The following is a 21,157-nucleotide window of genomic DNA, read 5'->3' as shown; positions in this document are numbered from 1 at the left end:
TTATATCAGCCAAAACCAGAGAATATCACAAGTAAATGTAAAATAATTCACATTCAAATAAAATCATGAGCATTCACATCTTAGTTTTTCCAAGCTTTAATTTGAAAGACCCTACAATTTTGAATAGAAAAGAGAACAAATTGGTATTCTTTTCTGTTTTGTAATAAAATATTTATCCATACCTATATTTATTGGATTTTTAGTTTAGAGAAAAAAATGTTACCTTGAGTGCTGAGTGCACCAAAGAGTGGTAAAATGAAAGTGAATCTTTACGATGGTCATATAGTTATCTAAAATACCATTTAGGGGCGCCTGGGTAGCTCAGTCGTTAAGCGTCTGCCTTCAGCTCAGGTCATGATCCCAGAGTCCTGGGATCGAGCCCCGCATCGGGCTCCCTGCTCCGCGGGAAGCCTGCTTCTCCCTCTCCCACTCCCCCTGCTTATGTTCCCTCTCTCGCTGTCTCTCTCTCTGTTAAGTAAATAAAAATTTTAAAAAATTAAAAAAATTAAAAAATAAAATAAAATACCATTTAAACTTTTAAAATCCCTTACAAAAAAAATTTTATAGTTTCCTTAATTTAGCAAATGTAACTTTTACCATCAAACTCCAAATTACAAATCAAACGTGTTTTTTAAAAGCTGATTTATCAGACTTGGATATTTATCATATGTAACTAAAATAAAGGGGGGGCAAATGATTAAACTGCAAGATAATTTATGCTAAAACTAAGTTTTACATTGGAAATGTCTTGGCTATATGCTAATTATGGTACTGGAGCAATACTTTTACCCCTCGTAAAATTAAGAGCACAGACTAGACTTTGGTTTGGTCTTTTATTTTGTTGAAAAAGCATACGTTTTATCTCCTGGGAAAGCATTAAAATAAAAAGCATGACCTTAAAGCTATGTCATCTTCACAAATAATATTAATGAAACCTTAGTGCTCATTACACAAGATAAAAAGAACGCGAGCTTACAGTCAGTCCTTAGTAGAAGCAGACCACGCGCGGCAGTTGCAAATGCTTTAAGCACAGCTCTCCAGTACAACACACTACAGTTCACCCCAGAGAAAGAATGTTGGCAAGGATCTCCACCACATGCAAACTGCATTTAAAGCTGCTGGGCCCTGAAACTCCATGCAGCAGTTTGAAACTGATCCACAGCCTTCCTCCTTCACCTACCACTTGGGGCTAATACACAGCCATGAACTTCTATTGAGGAAAACCACAAAAAGCTTCAAAAAAGCTACAACGGTAGGCTCTTCTTTCACATATTATTTTAAATATCGTTTGTTAAGGTATGATTCATCGAACAGTCTTGATAAATGCAAAGGCCACCTCTAATTTTTTAAGTTTCAGTTACCTTGGACTATTGTAACAAGCACTTAAAATATGTCACTGCATAACTTTAACATCCCTACAGGAAAGAACCTTGCGGCATAAGTCACAAAACCAGGCTTTTTAGCCACTGATTTTTGACAAGCTGGCATCTACGATGCAGCACCAGCAACTCTGAGTGATTCTTTCTGAAGTTACTTAAGAAAAAGTCTGAAATGTGCATCACTGATAACCCTACGAGACTCTTCCCCCCTCCTTTCCCCAAATCCTTGATTAAATTCTATATTTTTTCTAGTCTGCAATACTGTGTTACTCATAGTTTAAATTTAAAAAGCAATGCTGTTAACTAAAAATAATGATATCAATAAAAATTACAAAACTAAGAAAATTAAAATTATGGCTTTCCCTCTATGCTTTATCACCTAAAAGTAAGTGTTAATGACTACTCTTCACTTTAAATTTGAAGTTTAAGTTTTAAAAACTCCTAGAAGTTATTTCTATTCATACCATTACAAATCAAGAGTTCTTATAAAATAGCAAAGTTGAAATACGATATTTTTAACTCACATGAGACAGGATCATGAGTCTTCCTTTTAACTATTTATACTACAGGTATCCTAAGATTTCAATTGCATACAAATACCTTTGTTTAAGGCACCTAATTATTAACAAACTGAAATTATCAACATTGCTTGGGTTTTGAGAGAAAAATAAATAAAACCACTTTCTGAAACTATTTTTAAGAATGTCACTGATACTTGAAAACTTTTAGCATCTAATTAAAGATCACTAAGGGTTAAATACTTGTTCTCTGGCCCCTACTGAGTACACCCTGCCAAAAGTCCTCTAAGCTTTTAAATATTGCTTCGATGGTCTGCGTTTTTATTTCCAGGGAAAAAGAGAGCATTGTCCCAGTTAGCAGGCCACTAGCTTATTAACTTCCAGTCACCTTGATTTTTGCTGAAATGAAGACTCTGCAGTCTATATTTCTCCTGCTCCTGTTTGTGCCTCTGATAAAGCCAGCACCACCGACTCAGCAGGATTCACGCATGACCTATGATTATGGAACAGATAATTTTGAAGAAACCTTGTTTAGTCAAGACTTGGAGGATAAATATCTGGATGGAAAAAATATTAAGGTATTCTATTTCTACTCTAAATTTAACTTCTAAAATAGTCACCCATTTAAATGCATGTTTTTGTTTTTTTAATATGTCTGATAAGGTAAGGGGAAAGAAACAGCACTTTAAATGACTGGAAGTAATTCAAAATAACTGTCCCCAAGATTATATTTTTAAAGTATGCATGCCTCCCATGGTTACCTATGGTAACCAAAGAGTATCTATAGCAACCAACACAAAATTTAAAAAAACTAAACTTTAAGATCATATCTTACTGGTTGAAGATTTATAAGCAATGTTATACAACGCCCTATATTTATGTATTATATTGTCTCAAAATAAAATAGGAGAAATGTGTATTAGGAGAAATAATCTTGGATTACCAGCCTAAGGTTTATTATTTTAGGAAGAAGTGGTTCATGGAAATAAATACTGCTTATTTTGGTGTCTATAGCATTTCACAATAACTTACATATGCCAACTATGCATGGTACCGAAAAATGAAAAACTCCTCAATGTGGGGCTTAATTTTTAAGGACTTTCAACAATTTAGACTCTATCAATTTTTACCAAGTGACTGTAATTGTCCTTTAGCTAATACTCTGCAGGGATGACTTCATATCACATCTTTCATACTCCACTTGCATGGGCTGAGTAATTACTTGTGGTTTTCTTGGCACAAAGAAATGAATGCTGGGTAAGGAAAAAGTTAACGCAGCACATAAGTATCTGCTCCTGCCTACTCTGTGTGTGTGCGCGCACGAGTGCGTGTCATGTGTGCGTACACACAGAATGGAAAATGAGAAACACAGCCAAATATATAACAATGTTGATTGCCTTTTTTTTCTTTCTTTTTTTTTTAGTACACAGGACCAAATGTTAACACTGTAATTTCTTCCAATGGAGTTGGTTAATATGCTAGCATTATTTTTGCCCAACATTAAGACCAAAATGATAGGTATCACTAGTCACAGCTTCAGAATTTTTTAAAAAGGCCTATCATAACAATAAGCTTTTGGTTTACATCAATGATTGGAATCTCTCAGTTAAAAAAATAATTTCAAACTTCCGTGCTCCCTAAAAAGTAGTAAGTTCTTGCTTTTTCTCTTCACATTGCTTTCGATGTCTCTGCTCTTCATAGAAATGTAGGGACCAAGATATTTGTGGAGTGGAGAAGCATTCCACAGCACTTAATACACAAACTCAGAGCGGAGGGGCTGCTCAAGCAGAACCCACGTGGGAGGGTAAAGGAGTCAAGATGGAGATGAAAGGGGAACGTGTTTTCAGAGGGTAGAGCCCGGTACCCCATGCAATCTACATCAAATCCAATGGCAGAAAACGTTCCCTCCCAGGACAGGAAGTACTGATACAGACCCCAGGGCTCACAGTCTGGACTGGGGGTCCCAGTGGGGTGGGTAGGGAAGGACCCAGTGCAGTGCAGGCATGTAGGTAATGATGGGTCACTTGCAGAAGAGACCAAAAGCTTGCTCAGTGCCCCGCACATGCAGTGTGACTAGTGCTTCAATCCTGCTGAACATGGTAGAATCTGGCAACAGGAACTCAATTAAGACAAGACCATAAAGAATAATTAAAGACCTTCCCTTGATAAATATGATCTCATTTCAGGTTCCACTTCAGAAAAACTTTCATTCTGAGTCAGAGTTCCCTCCAGCTTCCATTTGGAATTTCAATATATTCAACATTTAGGAGGCACGGGGTTCAGCTTTTGGAGATAAAAATATAAAACAGACCTGGTTCTTTTACTCAAGGAGTTGAGAGTATGGAGTGAAAACAAGCTACACAAATATTTACCTTATAAGCTAATGAATGATGAAATGGAATTATGTATCAAATCCTATTGCAGCACAAAGGAAATGACACTAACTGTGACCATGAGAACACAAGCACTGTCTGTGACCCTACAGTGTTTTGGGTTTTTTGCTAAGATTTATTTATTTATTTGGCATAGGCAGGGAGGGGCAGAGGGAGAGGAAGAGAGAATCCCAAGCAGACTCCCTGCTGAGTGTGGAGCCCAACGAGGGGCTCTATCCCAGGACCCTTAGATCACGACCTGCACCGAAACCAAGAGTCGGAGGCTCAACCCACTGAAGGACCCAGGCGACCCATTACCTTAAGTTTTATTGTCAAAATTAGACGTTTTCAGACCTGATAACAAATTTTTATTTTTCCAATAGGAAAAAGAAACTATGATAATACCCGAAGAGAAAAGTCTTCAATTACAAAAAGATGAGCGTGTAACACCACCACCCCTCAAGAAGGAAAATGATGGTAAGTGTGCATATCCTCTCATCTAATTATCTCATTAGGAGCTTCAATAAATAGCTTATTATGGAACTTTATTCCGTATGGTATTAAAAATGACCTCGGGATACATTAAATTCAAACAGTGGACTTTTATCTCCCCTGAGAAAGACAGCTGGTACATTGCGGGTGCACATCCACTGCCACCCCACATCACGAGTGAGAAATGTAGACAGAAACATTCAAGAACAACCAAGTACAAAGTGTGTGCTTTTATCTATATAAAGTCAATTCCAGACACAGTGATTTAACATCAATGATCTGCAAATACTATGTACAGCCTGAGGAAAAGGGAAATAAAATGAATTCTTCAAGAAACTTACAGAAGACACAGAGATGGCTAAATACATAAATATCTATAATATACATTTCTATGAAAACAATAGAAAATGTAAAAATAACAAATAACAAAGTCCTCCTTAATAGTTCCTGTCTACTTGGTTTACTTTGCTCTGTCAAAGAACAGGGTTTCACACAACAACATGAAAAAAAAATTGCACACTAATTGGAAAGACATCCCTTGCTCTTGGATAGGATGACTCGGTATCATAAAGATGCCAGTTCTGCCTAAATTGAGAACAATAAACTTCTTTACAAAGCTGGTAAGGTTGATTCTCAAGTTCATGTAGAAAAATCAAACCTCCACTAATAGCCAGGAGTCACTGAGAACTGACAGGTATCCGCAGAAACAAGACATACCACACATGAGAACATACTTTAAAGTCTCTATGCTACAATACGTATGATACTGGTGCACGAATAGAATAGGAAGTTCAGAAACAAAAATACCTGTAGAAACTCAGTATATAAGAAAGAAGGCATTGTAAATCACTGAAGCAAAGACAGTATTTTTAAAGATTTTAAGAAATCTCTACACCCAACGTGGGACTCCAACTCACAACCCCGAGATCAAGAGTCCAATGTTCTACCAACTGAGCCCGCCAGGCACCTTAACGATGGTATTTTTTAAAAAGAGTGTTGGACCCTGAAACTAATATTACACCGTATGTTAACAAACTGAAATTTAAATAAAAAATTTAGGGGCTCCTGGGTGGCTCAGTCAGTTAAGTGTCTGCCTTCGGCTCAGTTCATATTACCAGGGTCCTAAAATCGAGCCCCTCATGGGGCTCCCTGCTCAGCAGGGAATCTGCTTCTCCCTCTCCCTCTGCCACTCGCCCTGCTTGTACTCTCTCTCTGTCAAATAAAATAAAATCTTAAATACATAAAAACTTAAAAAAAATTTTTTTAAAGATTTTATTTATTTGACGGAGAGAGACACAGTGAGAGACGGAACACAAACAGGGGGAGCGGGAGACGGAGAAGCAGGCTTCCCGTGGAGCAGGGAGCCCGATGCGGGGATCGATCCCAGGACCCTGGGATCATGACCTGAGCCAAAGGCAGATGCTTAACAACTGAGCCACCCAGGTGCCCCTCAAAAAAAAATGTTTAATGGTATTGAACAACTGAGTAGTCAACTGAAAAGGGATAAAATTAGATCCATACTTTACACAGAAAAACAAATCTCTCATTGTATAAATAAGGGTGTCTAAAAGTAAAAAGTGAAACCATGCAAATACGGAATGATAATCTGGGAGTGGGATGCCTCAAAATCCAGAGAAAATAATAGAAAAGATCAATCAATTTGACTTGATGAAATCAAACTTTTTCATGGGAAAAAGCATCACAGACTAAGGCAAACACAACTGAAATCTGAGAGAAATAAAGTTATTATCTCTAATTTATAACACATAAAAACCTAGGAAAAAGAAACTGAATAAAAATCCACTGGAAAAACCAGCAAAAGATATGAACATACAATTCAAAAAGTGATATAAAAGTGACCCTTAAATATATGAAAGATATTCAATCTCACATATACAGAAATATAAATTTAAATTACACTGAGATACCAATTTTTAACCTACCTGATGGACAAAAATTAAAACTGTTACACCAAAATATACCACTGACAAGGCCATGGGGTGGGTATCAGAGACCTTCATATATTGCTGGGAGGAATACAAATTAGTATAATGTTTTTGGATAGGAGTTAAGCAATGTCTAACAAAACCAAACATGCATTTACTTTGTGACATAGCAATCAACTTCTAGGTTTTTACCCTAAAGATATACCTCCAAAAGGAAGAAAATACATATGCAGCATCGTTAAAACACTGCTTGCAAATGCAAAATTCTGGAAACAATCTAAATGCCCAAACGCTGAAGAGAGGTTAAATGAAATATGGTAAATCCACAGAAGGGAATACTACACAGTTGTAAAAATGAATGAAGAAGATTGTTACAAACTGTTAGAAGTGATTTCCAGAATATAGGAAAAAAAAGCGCAAAAGAGTATCTACAGTATACTGCCTTTCATCCGAGAAAGAGAGATGTCAGGAAACATGCATGCATCAGCTTACTGGTGTTTCTTGATAAGAAACTCAAGGAAAGGTAACTTAAAAGTGGAGACTAGTCACCCACCACTGACAGAAGGAACCAGGGGTGGGAAGGAGGGAGACACCGACACCCGGAGGAGCGGACAAGAGCGCGTGGGGCTCCTCTGAGTACACACTTTCTGCGTGGATTTGATTTTAGAACAAGGTTATATTTCACACAGGTAAACAAACATTTGTAAATAAAATGAGCAAGGATAAAACAAAATTGGCCTCTTATCAGAAACTTAATTTCATTTCAAATGAATAACGTAACACATTAAAGGGAAACAAATCTAATCCAAGTAACCCTTAAACACAGTATTTTGACTACATACCTTCAGGCTAGAGACAAAATAGAAGGGGCAAATATTGAAATTCCAGTGAGTAGGTTTGTTTTCCACTGTGTTACATGTCAGTAATAATGAAACTATTTACTGTGTGGCCTAGCACTGAGTAAAATACTACACTGACTAAAGAGAGCCAGATTTCTCAGAGCCTGGTGCTACAAATGTGGTGAGGGGGAAGGCCAGAGTGACACTGGGGAGCTGGTCTGGAATAGAAGATACTGGCACCAGTTTGCGGTTTATACAGAGGTACAGACATGGGTACAGGCCCGCCTTGTTTTACTGACCCCGCAGATCCTGCACTGCTTACAAACTGAAGGTTCATGGCAAACCTCCCTGGAACAAGTCTATTGGCACCATTTTCCCAACAGCAGTTGCTCACATCCTGTCTCTCTGTCACATTTTGGGAACTCTCACAATATTTCAAGCTTGTTATTACTACAATTTGTTAGGGTGATCTGTGATTGGTGAACTTCGATGTCACCACTGTAATTTGGGGGCACCATGAGCCGTGCCCATATAAGATGGTGAACGTAACCGATCAATGTTGCGTGTGTTCTGGCTGTTCCACAGATGGTCCCTTCCCCCATCTCTATCTCCTCCACCTCGGGCCTCCCTATTCCCTGAGACACAACTGTATTGACATTAGCACAACTGATAACCCTCCCATGGCCTCTAAGTGTTCAAGTGAAAGGAAGAGTCACACATCTCTCACTTTCCATCGAAACCAGAGATGATTAAGCTTCGTGAGGAACGCCTGTCGAAACCCAAGACAGGCCGAAAGCTAGGCCTCTTGTGCCAAACAATTAGCCCAGTTGTGAATGCAAAGGAAACGTTCTTGAAGGACATCACAGGTGCTTCCCCAGTGAACACTCGAATGGGAAGAAAATGAAACAGCCTCCCTGCTGACATGGAGAGAGTCTGACTGGTGTGGATGGAAGCTCAAACCAGCCATAACATTCCCTTGGGCCAAAACCTCATCCAGAACAAGGCCCTGACTCTTCAGTTCTGTGCAGGCTGAGGTGAGGAAGCTGCAGAAGGAAAGTTGGGAGCTGGCAGAAGCTGGCAGGGCTAAGGGAAGAAGCTGTCTCGAAAGCGTACAAGTGCAAGGTGAAGCAGCGAGTGCTGATGGGGAACCTGTAGCAAGTGATCCCGAAGATCCAGCTAAGAGAATTCATGAAGGTGCTCACACTAAAGAGATTGTCAATACAGATGAAACAGTCTTCTGTTGGAAGATGCCATCCAGGACTTTCATAGCTAGAAAGAAGTCAACACCTGGCCTCAAAGGTTCAAAGGACAGGGGCGCCTGCGTGGCTCAGTCATTAAGCGTCTGCCTTCGGCTCAGGTCATGATCCCAAGGTCCTGGGATCGAGCCCCACATCGGGCTCCCTGCTCACGGGGAAGCCTGCTTGTCCCTCTCCCACTCCCCCTGCTGGTGTTCCCTCTCTCACTGTCTCTCCCTCTGTCAAATAAATAAATAAATAAAATCTTAAAAACAAAATAAGGTTCCAAGGACAAGCTGACTTTCTCAAGTGAAGCTAATGCAGCTGGTGAGTTGAAGTGGAAGCCCATGCTCATTGCCCATTCTGAAAATAAGCCCTTAGCAACCATGCTAAATCTCCTCCGCCTATGCTCTTTAAACAACAGAGCCTGGTGGACAGCACATCTATTTACAACATGGTTGATGGAATATTTTAAGCCCACTCTTGAGACTTACTGCTCAGGAAAAAAGATTCCTTGCAAAGTATTACTGCTACATTGCATTGCACCTGGTCAGCCAAGAGTTCTGATGGAGACGGACAAGATTAATGTTGCTTTCATGCCTGCTACCACAACATCCATCCTGCAGCCCATGGATCCAGGGGTGATTCTGACTTTCAACTCTCATTCTTTAAGAAACAAAAGGCATCCAAATCAGCAAGGAAGATGTCAAACTTTCACTATTTGCAGATGACATGATACTCTGTATAGAAAACCTGAAAGACCCCACCAAAAAATTGCTAAAACTGATACATGAATTCAGCAAAGTCACAGGATAGAATATCAATGTACAGAAATCTGTTGCATTTCTATACACCCATAATGAAGCAGCAGTAAAAGAAATCAGGGAATCAATCCCATTTATATCTACACCAAAAACAGTAAGATACCTAGAAATAAACCTAACGTAAGAGGTAAAAGATCTGTACTCTGAAAACTACAGAACACTCATGAATGAAACTGAGGAAGACACAGAGATGGAAAGACATCCCATGCTCATGGATTGGAAGAACAAATATTGTTAAAGTGTCTATACTACCCAAAGCAATCTGCACACTTAATGCAATCCCTATAAAAGTAACAACAGCATTTTTCACAGAGCTAGAACAAAAAATCCTAAAATTTGTATAGAACCACAAAAGACCCAATACAATCCTGAGAAAGAAAGCCAAAGCTGGCGGCATCACAATGCCTGACTTCCAGCTCTATTACAAAGCTGTGATCATCAAGACAGTATGGTACTGGCACAAAAACAGACACATAGATCAATGGAACAGAATAGAAAACCCACAAATGGACCCACAACTATATGGTCTACTAACCTTTGACAAAGCAGGAAAGAATATCCAATGGAAAAAAGACAGGCTCTTCAACAAATAGTACTGGGAAAACTGGACAGCAACATGCAGAAGAATGAAACTGGACCACTTTCTTCCACCATACACAAAAATAAATATAAAATGGATGAAAGACCTGGGCCTGGGTGGCTTAGTTGATCGAGCGTCTGACTCTTGGTTTCTGCTCGGGTGGTGATCCTGGGGTTGTGGGATCGAGCCCCGTATCAGGCTCTGGCTTGGTGTGGACTCTGCTTGGGATTCTCTCTCTCCTTCTTCTGCCCCTTCCCCCACTCAAACACATGCTCTCTCTCTCTCTCAAAATAAATAAATAAATAAAATCTTAAAAAAAAAAAAGGATGAAAGACCTAAATGTGAGAAAGGAAACCATCAAAATCCTAGAAACATAGGCAGCAACCTCTTCAACCTTGGCCTCAGCAACTTCTTAGGCATGTTGCCAGAAGCCAAGGAAACAAAAGCAAAAATGAACTACTGGGACTTCATCAAGATAAAAAGCTTCTACACAGGGAAGAAAACAATCAACAAAACTAAAAGGCAACCTAGGGAACAGGAGAAGATATTTGCAAATGACAGATCCAAAATCTATAAGAAACTTACCAACTCAACACCCAAAAAACAAAGAATCCAGTTAAGAAATGAGAAGACGTGAATAGACACTTTTCCAAAGAAGAAATCCAGATGGCCAACAAACATATGAAACTACACTCATCATCACTCATCATCAGGGAAATACAAATCAAAACAATGATGAGAGGGGCATCTGGGTGGCTTAGTCAGTTGAGCATCTGCCTTCAGCTCAGGTCATGATCCCAGGGTCCTGGGGTCGAGTCCTGCATCTGGGTCCCTGCTCAGCGGGGAGCCTGCTTCTCCCCCACCCCCTCTCTGTCAAATAAACAAAATCTTTAAAAAAAATAACAAAAAACACAAAACCACAATGAGAAATCACCTCACACCTGGCAAAATAGCTAAAATTAACAACACAGGAAAAAAGAGGTGTCGGCGAGGATGTGGAGAAAGGGAAACCCTCTTGCAATGTTGGTGGGAATGCAAACTGGTGTAGCCACTGTGGAAAACAGTATGGAGGTTCCTCAAAAAGTTAAAAATAGAACTACCCTCTGACCAAGCAATTGCACCATTGGGTGTAATTGATAAAAAAAATACAGATTTGAAGGGGCTCATGCACCCCAATGTTTACAGCAGCATTACCAACAATAGCCAAACTATGGAAAGAGCCCAGATGTCCATTGACTGATGAGTGGATAAAGAAGTTGTGGTATATATACAATGGAATATTACTCAGACATCAAAAAGAATGAAATCTTGACATTTGCAATAACATGGATTGAGCTAGAGAGTATTATGCCAAGTGAAATAAGTCAGAGAAAGACAAATACCATGATTTCACTCATACGTGGAATTTAGGAAACAAAAAAGATGAGCATATGGAAAGGAAAAAAAAAAAAAGGAGAGGAATGGAAGCAAACCATAAGAGATTCTTAACTACAGAGAACAAACCGAGGGTTGATGGAGGGAGGTGGGTGGGGGAGGGGCTAGATGGGCGATGGGCATTAAGGAGGGCACTTGTTGTGATGAGTGCTAGGTATTGTATGTAAGTGATGAATCACTACATTCTACTCCTGAAACCATTACACTATATATTAACTAACTAGAATTTAAATAACAATTTAGAAGAAAAAAATGTTTCCTGTTCAGAAGACATCGATAAGAAAATAAAAAGACAAGCCCCATAGAGGAAAAGATTTGCAAACTGTAAATCTGACAAACTTATACCTACAATATATAGTCTTATATTTCAGTAAGAAAAATACAAAAAAAATTTTTTTAAATAGGCAGAAGATATGAACATTTTACCACTACAATATGTGGATGGCAAATAAATTTATAACAAAATTGCTCAGCACATTAGTCATTAGGAAAATATAAATTAGAACAGGAGATACCACAACATGCCTTCCTGGAATGGCTAAAATTAAAAAGTCTGATCAAACCAAATGCTGATGAGGATGTGGAGTAACTGGAACTCTTGTTCACTGCTGAAGGGACTATAAAATGGCACAACCTCTACGGAACATAGTTTGGGGCTTTCCTCAAAAGGTATACACCTCTCAGGTGGCCCAGCCATTCTGCTCTTAGGTAGTTACACTAGAGAAATGAAAGCATTACGTCCACACAAACTTTACATAAAGGTTCACAGTAGCTTTCTGTGAAATAGCCAAAAACTAAAAACCCAAATGCCGAAAAGGGAGGACTATATAAACTGTGTATATTAATACAGTGAAATACTACTCAGTAATAAAAAGGAATGCACGGCCGATACATGTGATAAGAGATGAATCTCAAAATAATTGTGCACAGTAGAAGAAGTTGGATCAAAGCGTATATACTTCATGGTTCTTTTGATATAAAATTCTTGGAAATGCAAGCTGTTGTAAACTGACAGAAAGCAGGTCAGTGGTTGCTGGGAGGGATTACAAAGAGCGTAACAACACTGGGTGATGATTATGTCAATTATTTCTATTGCAGCCATGGTTTCATGGGTATATACATATGTCAAAAACTTATAAATTATGCAAGTTAAATATGTATAATTTATTAAGTATCACTTAAGCACAAAAAAAGCTGTGACAGAATAAAAAAGAGCATAAAAGAGTTCACATTCAGGGCGCCTGGGTGGCTCAGAAGGTTAAGCATCCACCTTCAGCTCAGGTCATGATCCCAGGGCCCTGGGATCGAGGACCACATCGGGCTCCCTGCTCGGTGGGAAGCCTGCTTCTCCCTCTGCCTGCAGCTCCCCTTGCTTGTGCTCTCTCTCTCTCTCAAATAAATAAAGTATTAAAAAAATGAGTTCACACTGGCTAATCTGTGACAATTATCAAAATAAATTTGATGGTAACTTCTGACCCATGAGATAAGAAATTCATATGCTCATACTGAACTGATATAACTAATAAGGAAATGTTCCACCTTATACCATGTATCAACTAACAAATGTAGAAGAAATGATGGAATTAGAATTTGCAAGTATCCTAGTAACAAATGATTCAGGTAAGAACTATCAATAGGTGATAAAACTAGTGAGTGACAGGTTAATGACAAACCAGATGTTTAGAATCTCATAGTACTTCTTCAAAAGATACTTATTAATGGCAAACACCAAGTGAGTCAAGTGACCAAAGAAAGCATCATCAGGAATGGGACAAATAGATACCGTGTGCTTCCTGATACACGGCCCTGAGGACCCAATGAGAAACCTCGGACAAACCCTAATTGAAAGACATTCTGAAAAATAAATGCCCAATTCAAAAGTTTTCAAAAATTTAAAAGACTAAGGCATATTCCAGGTTGAAGGAGATGAAAAAGGCATGACAAGTATGCAATACATGATGTAGCACGTAATGGGGTCTTTGCCATTTCTGGGACGGCTCTAACATTCAGGTTAATAGTCTGTGCTTACTTAACTGCTGGTTTCTAAGCTCCTTAGCTATGGTCACCAATCTGAAATGTGTCTGTGCCAAACCAAGTGATAAAGCAAGCTTGCATTTACCTTATGGTCTGCTTTATGAATCCTTTTTGGTATTTAAATCAGGAAATGTAAATCAGTTCAGCAATTAAATGATCACTGCTAGGATAGAGAATAAAGGAGATTTCGGATGACAAAACTGAAAATAAGATTCTGGTGAGTTATTAGGTACAATACAGGTCACTAACTAACATGACCATGGTATCTTTCCCACTATCACCTATAATTCTGCAAAATATGTTTTCAAATTAGTGATAACATTCATGATAGCAATAATTTTACCATTACAAGCTAAATATTTTAATTTTCTTTAAAGTAGGTTCCATGCCCAGCGTGGAGCCCAACATGGGGCTCAAACTCACAAACCTGAAATCAAGACCTGAGCTGACATTGAGAGTCATACACTCAAATGACTGAGCCACCCAGGTGCCCTGAGGCCAAATATTTTTAAACTACTGTTTATATTTTTATGATTTTGTTTCCCAACTTAGAAATGCCCACCTGCCTATTGTGTGTTTGCTTAAGTGGTTCTGTATACTGTGAAGAAGTTGACATTGATGCTGTACCACCCTTGCCAAAGGAATCAGCCTATCTTTATGCACGATTCAACAAAATTAAAAAGCTGACTGCGAAAGATTTTGCAGATATACGTAAGTTAATTTTAAATAAAATAATTCATATTAACTCATGTTAGTATTAACCTCATTATAAACACAAGTTTCTAGGCACTGTTGCCTCTCATATCTAGGGTAGTCACTGTTGGAGTATTTAAGCATCCACATACTTCACCAAAATCCACTGGTTGGTGAATCTCCTTTCCATTCAAATGCCACATGTCATCTTTCTTTACTGGTGACTTCAACGTCTATGTTGACGGCCCATTAACGTATGGGCACCTAGGCCTTCTGAACGTGAGGACTTTGAGAACTGTCTGCCCCAGCCAGTGAGGAGTGCCAGTATAATCGAAGTGCTTCTCTAACCTCAGTGCTTTCTTCACAATGCTACCTTCACTTTAAAAGCATAAGCTCTGCTTTTCCTTACTTTAACTCAAGGTTCTTAAACCTGGCTATGTACTAAAAATAAAAATACCGATACCAGGCCCTACTCTCCAGAGCTTTTAATTTAGGTCTTGGGAGAGGCCCACGTGTCATCATGGAACACCACCAAACTTCTCATATGATTACCACGTGGAACGAGTGGGTTTCACTCCTTTCTGGGATGCGGGCCGCCAGGGCCCTGCCGTGAGCACACCACACTCCCCGATTCCTGCATCGCCAAGTCCCCCAGTCCTGGATCACAAGCCCTCATGAGTTCTCTAGACTGCTGTGTTGTTGAGTGCTTCTGAAGAAAATCACACCCAGAAACGCACACTGGCCCCCTTACACATTTATGAGATTCACCGTAAGAGTATTCACGCTGCAACTGGGAGCTCGCAACTGGTCGGGGTACAGTTGTGCCTCACCAGTTGTGGATTCACACTTTCAAACTCACCTACCCAGTGGAATATATTTGTGACCCAAAGTCACTACATGTTGCCCTTCACAGTCATCTGCAGACAAGTGCACTGTGGGAACACACTGGGGCTACCTAGCCAAGGTCAAACAAGGTGACCCCTGCCGTTCTGTGTCAGCTCTCACACCCTAAGGGTCCTTCTCGTCTTAGTGCCACACCTTCCCCGCTCCTGTGCTCCGCAAGCACAGTGCTCAAGTGCCTCACGGGAATCTTCACTCCAGTGTGAGCTGCAGTGCCCATGGCCGTGAGTTCGGTGTTAATGTACCCACAATATATAAACTAACTACAATGCTCGGAAACAGAAACACTCACAAGATTTTGTACTAATTGGTGGATGTAAATGTAAACGTGTGACGAGAGGCTCACAGGAGTCTAACCCTTATATTCCCTGGGAGCAATGGTCCATATTCACCGAACTCAGTGTTTGCAGGGGTTACCTCAAATAATGAATGAGAAGTGACTCCGTTTCCTCATCATCCCAGACATATAAACGTGAAACAAACAAACTGAATGTCTCTCTCCATCTGCATCACCTTAACAAATGAGGGAACATTCCTGTTTGTTGTTGTTAAGCGATAAGGCATAGACAGATAAAGATAACATACCTACAATCACAGTGCAACATGCTGGGAAAAAGTCCAAAACATACCTACATGATTCTTTTCAACCAAATGTAGTGCTTACTTCCCATGATTTGCAACCAGAATTTGTTTCAAACTGCCTCAGCATCCTGAGAATTCAAATACAGAAGGATAGAAGAACTCTATGAACTTTAAGTTCCCTTCCAACCCTGAGATTCCAGGACTCAAGTGAGGAAAGCCATCAGTGTCAGGCACAGGGCAGATGCTCAGCATGCGTTCAACAAAATTTACTGATCTACTAATTACAGACACTCTAGTAGATACTAAAAATAAAAGGTGTTTGAATGACCCATTAAACCAATGCTTTTCTTCAGTCCACACAAATGAGACTTTATATTTTTTGTATATTTTTGTATATGTTTTGTATATGTTTTGTATATTTTTCCTTCAAGCTAACTTAAGAAGACTTGATTTTACGGGAAATCTGATTGAAGATATAGAAGACGGTACTTTTTCAAAACTTTCTCTCTTAGAAGAACTTACACTAGCTGAAAATCAACTATTGAAACTTCCAGTTCTTCCTCCCAAGCTCACTTTATTTAATGCAAAATACAACAAAATCAAGAGTAGAGGAATCAAAGCAAATGCATTCAAAGTAAGTATTTTATACTATGACCAAACACAATATCAGTTTTATACAACCAATGATAATATGATAAAAGAGAAACACTGTTCTAAAATTTTGTTTTATATTTTAAAATGATTTTAATTTTATAAATGAAGACATTATTTCCATAATAAATAGTCCTGGTATTGGGCTCATTCCGTCTGGCTTATACCTGCACCTCCCTTTACATAACTTGACCTTGTTTCACGGGACTACATTGTGTCCCGCTTTTTCACTTGTTCGCACAGTAAATATTTACATAGACGTGGTTCATACCCTCACGGCACCAGGATACTATAAAATCTCAAAATGCGAGTTTTCCTGTGTTTCTTTTCCTTACAATATTAGTAATTTATACATGCCAGAAAATTATCATTCCTAAATTAAAATTCAGTAAAAGTTGAATTTTACTTTTACTACTTAAAAGTATTAGCCCATGAAATTCTGTAGGTAGACTTTCTTTTGAATTTCAGCTAGTACAAAATTCTCTATGTACTAAACATTAAATACATTTCTAATTTAATAACTCAAGATATAGGTACAGGAAAAAGGGAAAGTGATCTACTCTGACTTAGGTAGCCAGACTGTGTCCAAATGCACAGCCTAAGGAGAAATTACTGCCTCAGTCCAGTCCTGCACAGGTGGTAACTCGTTCCCAGTCCTGGAAGGAGCCCCAGATAAAAAGACTACTGTGTTACTACTGGCAGCAAAACTCATTCAAAAGGGAAGTTTATGACTTCTTATGATAACATCTAATAGAAACACTATCAGTTAGTTTATGATAATCACAAAAAGGTACAATTTATCCACAAATGAACAACCTGTCAGAAAATGTAAAAATATTCCATTTTTCTTTTCTTTTTGTTTACACTCAAGGAGTTCCTTTTCAACTGTAAGAGACATTATTTTAAAGGCACATCAGAGTTCCTCGGAAGTTAAGGGATTATTAGGGGACTTTTCAAAACAGGGCTCCATTTTTTTATTTTTTCAAGATTTTATTTTTTTATTTAACAGAGACACAGCGAGAGAGAGAACACAAGCAGGGGGAGTGGGAGAGGGAGAAGCAGGCCTCCCGCGGAGCAGGGAGCCCGATGCGGGGCTCGATCCCAGGACCCTGGGACCATGACCCAAGCTAAAGGCAGACGCCTAACGACTGAGCCACCCAGGCGCCCAAAACAGGACTCACTTTAAAAACAACAAAAAACCCTTATAATTTGAAGCTATTAATTCCAGCTGATAAGCTGCTGACCAACTGGCATAGTAAAGATCTGCAAGAGCCGATCAACACTTCACAAAAGGAGTGTTTGAATATTCTGAATTTTACACTTGCGTTACATCTTGAAGTCATGTTATAAAATGATACACAGCAATGGGCTACTGACCATGAAGAGTAATTCAACACAGACCCTTATGGGTAAAAGTCATACCTCACTAAGTAGTTAATAAATTGCTCTAGGAAATATCTTACTAACAAGCACATCGCTTAGGAGCACAGGCAAGTCGCATGTCACTATGCTTTGCAGAGACCGTGTTTCTACAAACTGAAGGTCTGCGCCAACCCTGCGTGGAGTGAGTCTGTTGGCGCCACTTTTCCAACAGCGTTTGCTCACTGTGTCTCTGTGCCATGTTTTGCTAATTCCTGCAATAATTGAAACTTTTTCATTATTATTACATTTGTCATGGTGATCTGTCATTAGGGATTATAACTCACTGAAAGCTCAGATGATGGTTAGCTTTTAGCAATGAAGTATTTTTTAATTAGGGTAGTACGTACACTGTTAGGCATACGCTACTGCACACTTCATAGACTGCAGTATAGTATAAATGTAACTTTTATAGGCACTGGGAAACCAAGAAATTCACTGGATTCACTTAATTGCAATATACGTTTTATTGTGGTGGTTTGGGACTGGAACCCACACTACCTCCAAGTTGTGCCTATATTCGTTTTGCTAGAAATTGGTGGAACTGAAATGAGAAGTTCTGAAGGTTCAAGAGAGGTTATGGCAGCACCAGGATCCAAATTCAATCCTGCGTAGGGACTGACCTTATTAGCTGTTCACAAGACAGATCAATGGGGCCCAGAAGCTGACATGAGGACTGAGGCCAGGCATGGCTGGATATTCAGTGGTCAGATAAGTGGAGAGAAATGTGGCGATGCAAGAGGGAACTACTACCCTTCATAAAGGACCAAAATATACTACTTGTGAAACGAAAAAAACCCTCAAAACCAAATAACTACCAAACCAGCAACTGATAGTACTGATAGGTGTCTATAACAATACCTATGTGCACATGTATAAACACACATATATCATGTACACATGCACGCACATGTATGCACATATACATGCATGTGTGTACACAGCTGGAATCCTGTGTAAGAAATGTACTGACCTCAGTAACACTCAAGCCAAGTACCTTTTCCTTACAGAAATTGAACCACCTCTCCTTCCTCTACTTGGACCACAATGCCCTGGAATCTGTGCCTCTTAATTTACCAGAAAGTCTACGTGTAATTCATCTTCAGGTAGGATTGCGCCTTTCACAATATCTGGCTTTAAGTTACAATTGGTCAGTCTTATGACTCATTAGGAAACTCATTTATTCACATGTAAATTTTGCCTATCAAAAGTATGACTAGTCCAAGGCACTCACCCGCCTGAAAGCCCCACCTGTCCAGAGAACCAAGAAAGGACCAGTGACCTAGATGTGAGGTCTGCTCTTAGAGTGGGGGGGTTTGTCATCAGGTGTGAACTTAGCATCTCCTGATTAATCTGACACATGGATTTGAAGGTAGGGCACACTAAGACCTCTACTTTGTGCTTCTTCCTCCAACAGCAGTAAACATTGACCTTTGGTGACTTTCCAGCTGATTTTATTGTACAATATTATCTTGAGGTAATAGAAGAGAGAAGAGGAATTAAAATAAACTAAAATTGGTCTTTCAGCATCACAAGAATTCCCATTTGTCCTTTTTACTTCTTTAAAGGAATATCTAAGGACACAGTACCCATTTTGAGTTGACACTCTAGAACACGACAGTTTCACCAGCTAGGATAATCTTATTCATGCTTAGAACTTTCTGCCACATGGATATCACTCTGAGTAATAAGTAGTGTGTTCTTCCAAAGTAATATTGTAGACGTAAAAAGGTAGGCGCTGGGGGAAAACTCAGGTCGCACTGAGAGGGTTTTATTACTATAAGGATACACAGGATATACGATATTTTCAAAATCACTTTTTAGATAAATATTCCGTGAAATCCCATTACATAGCATACAGAAGGTTAATTTCAAACTTCTGAACAATTTTTCCCCTTCTATTTTCCAGTTTAACAACATAACTTCAATCACAGATGATACATTCTGCAAGGCTAATGACACCCGTTATATTCGGGACCGCATTGAAGAGATACGCTTGGAGGGCAACCCCATCGTCCTGGGAAAGCATCCCAACAGTTTTATCTGCTTGAAAAGATTGCCTGTAGGGTCATACTTTTAACCACTACCAATGCAGCATATAAGCTAACGTACACTCATGCATATAATCTGTCTCAACAATGTCTAAAGGAGCGTAAATATTTAATATTAACTTTGAGTCCCACTATGAAGGAATTTTATGTTTTAAACAAGGATGTTCAAAAATCTTACACATAACAAGTAAAAAGTAAAATTGAATCTAAAGTTCAAAACAAAGCAATGTGAAAATATTTAAACAGCATTACAAAATCCTTGTAGTTTATACCATAGTGCCATTTTGAAAGGTATGTTTTTATATAAATACTCAAATTTAAGAAGCATTATTTCCATTACTAATGAAGTGGAAGGGTAAGTCCAAGAAATGTTCAACTGCTGGTCTTTCTTGGCCTTTACTGGATCCCTAAAGCATTTAAGGAAGATGTTCCAAAAACTTTGAAAAGCTAAGTATTTCCAGTGATCTCCCATTTTTCTTTTATGATTCATACATTATTCATTATGAAATAGGAACTCTGTTTTCCCTCTATTAAGGCAGCTATTATATTTTTACTTAGCCTGAGAAATAGGGTATCGTCTCATATCTAGGCAAAACTGTCCAAATAAAGCATAATATTACTCTCTGATAAAGACCTAATAGAGTAATATTCAATGTTTCCTTTGTAGTCACACAGTTAAAGGCTTCAGTAAAATAGTACAAAATCTTCCTTTTTCTAAATACTGACATTCCAAGTCTACCATAAAACATTTTAAGGAGCCAAGCAGACCAAAATCAGTATGCTCATAAAAAACAAAAAAAACTTGAAGGTCCATCCCATCTCTCAAAAAATAACTATAAAGTTCCCCATTGTAAAGGCTTTCAAATATGACAGATACCGCAATATATTTTTTTACCACCACAGCAGTGAGAATCTCATTCATAAATCTGTTCAAATGTAAGACATGAAAACAGTGAATTTTGTGGTGTTACTGCACACCACCATCCCCCCGCCCCCCAACCTACATACATCACAGTCATGCAAACTGATTATACCTTCACAATAAGGCTTCAGAGCAACATTTTCTAAAGACCCGGGATTAACCGATCATTTCGCAATGTGAATTCACCTACACTCTAACAGTGATGACTCATGATGGAACAATGCGGCCAAAGTTCCTAAAATAACCTTCCTCTTGCCCAAAACCCACTCAAAAGTCTTAGTCCCCA

General features: G+C 38.9%; 2 protein-coding genes across 3 annotated transcripts in view; one reads left to right on the top strand and one right to left on the bottom strand.

Annotated features, from left to right (window-relative positions):
* CENPP (centromere protein P) overlaps positions 1–21,157 on the bottom strand; it is a 228,222-nt gene that overhangs the window by 143,340 nt on the left and 63,725 nt on the right. The window lies entirely within an intron of this gene.
* Positions 1,074–19,978, top strand: OGN (osteoglycin). The gene is given in 8 exon segments (XM_028093072.2): positions 1,074–1,176; positions 1,179–1,252; positions 2,308–2,475; positions 4,653–4,746; positions 14,206–14,364; positions 16,260–16,462; positions 18,909–19,004; positions 19,808–19,978. Coding segments are annotated over 8 exon segments (1,068 nt in total).

This window comes from Eumetopias jubatus, unplaced genomic scaffold (genome assembly GCF_037043125.1).
Source record: "Eumetopias jubatus isolate StellerSeaLion01/CBP00866 unplaced genomic scaffold, mEumJub1_p1.0 scaffold_15, whole genome shotgun sequence".
In the NCBI taxonomy this organism is placed as follows: Eukaryota; Metazoa; Chordata; class Mammalia; order Carnivora; family Otariidae; genus Eumetopias; species Eumetopias jubatus.
Note: the sequence above shows the minus strand (reverse complement) of the source record. Positions and strands in the feature narration are given on the sequence as shown.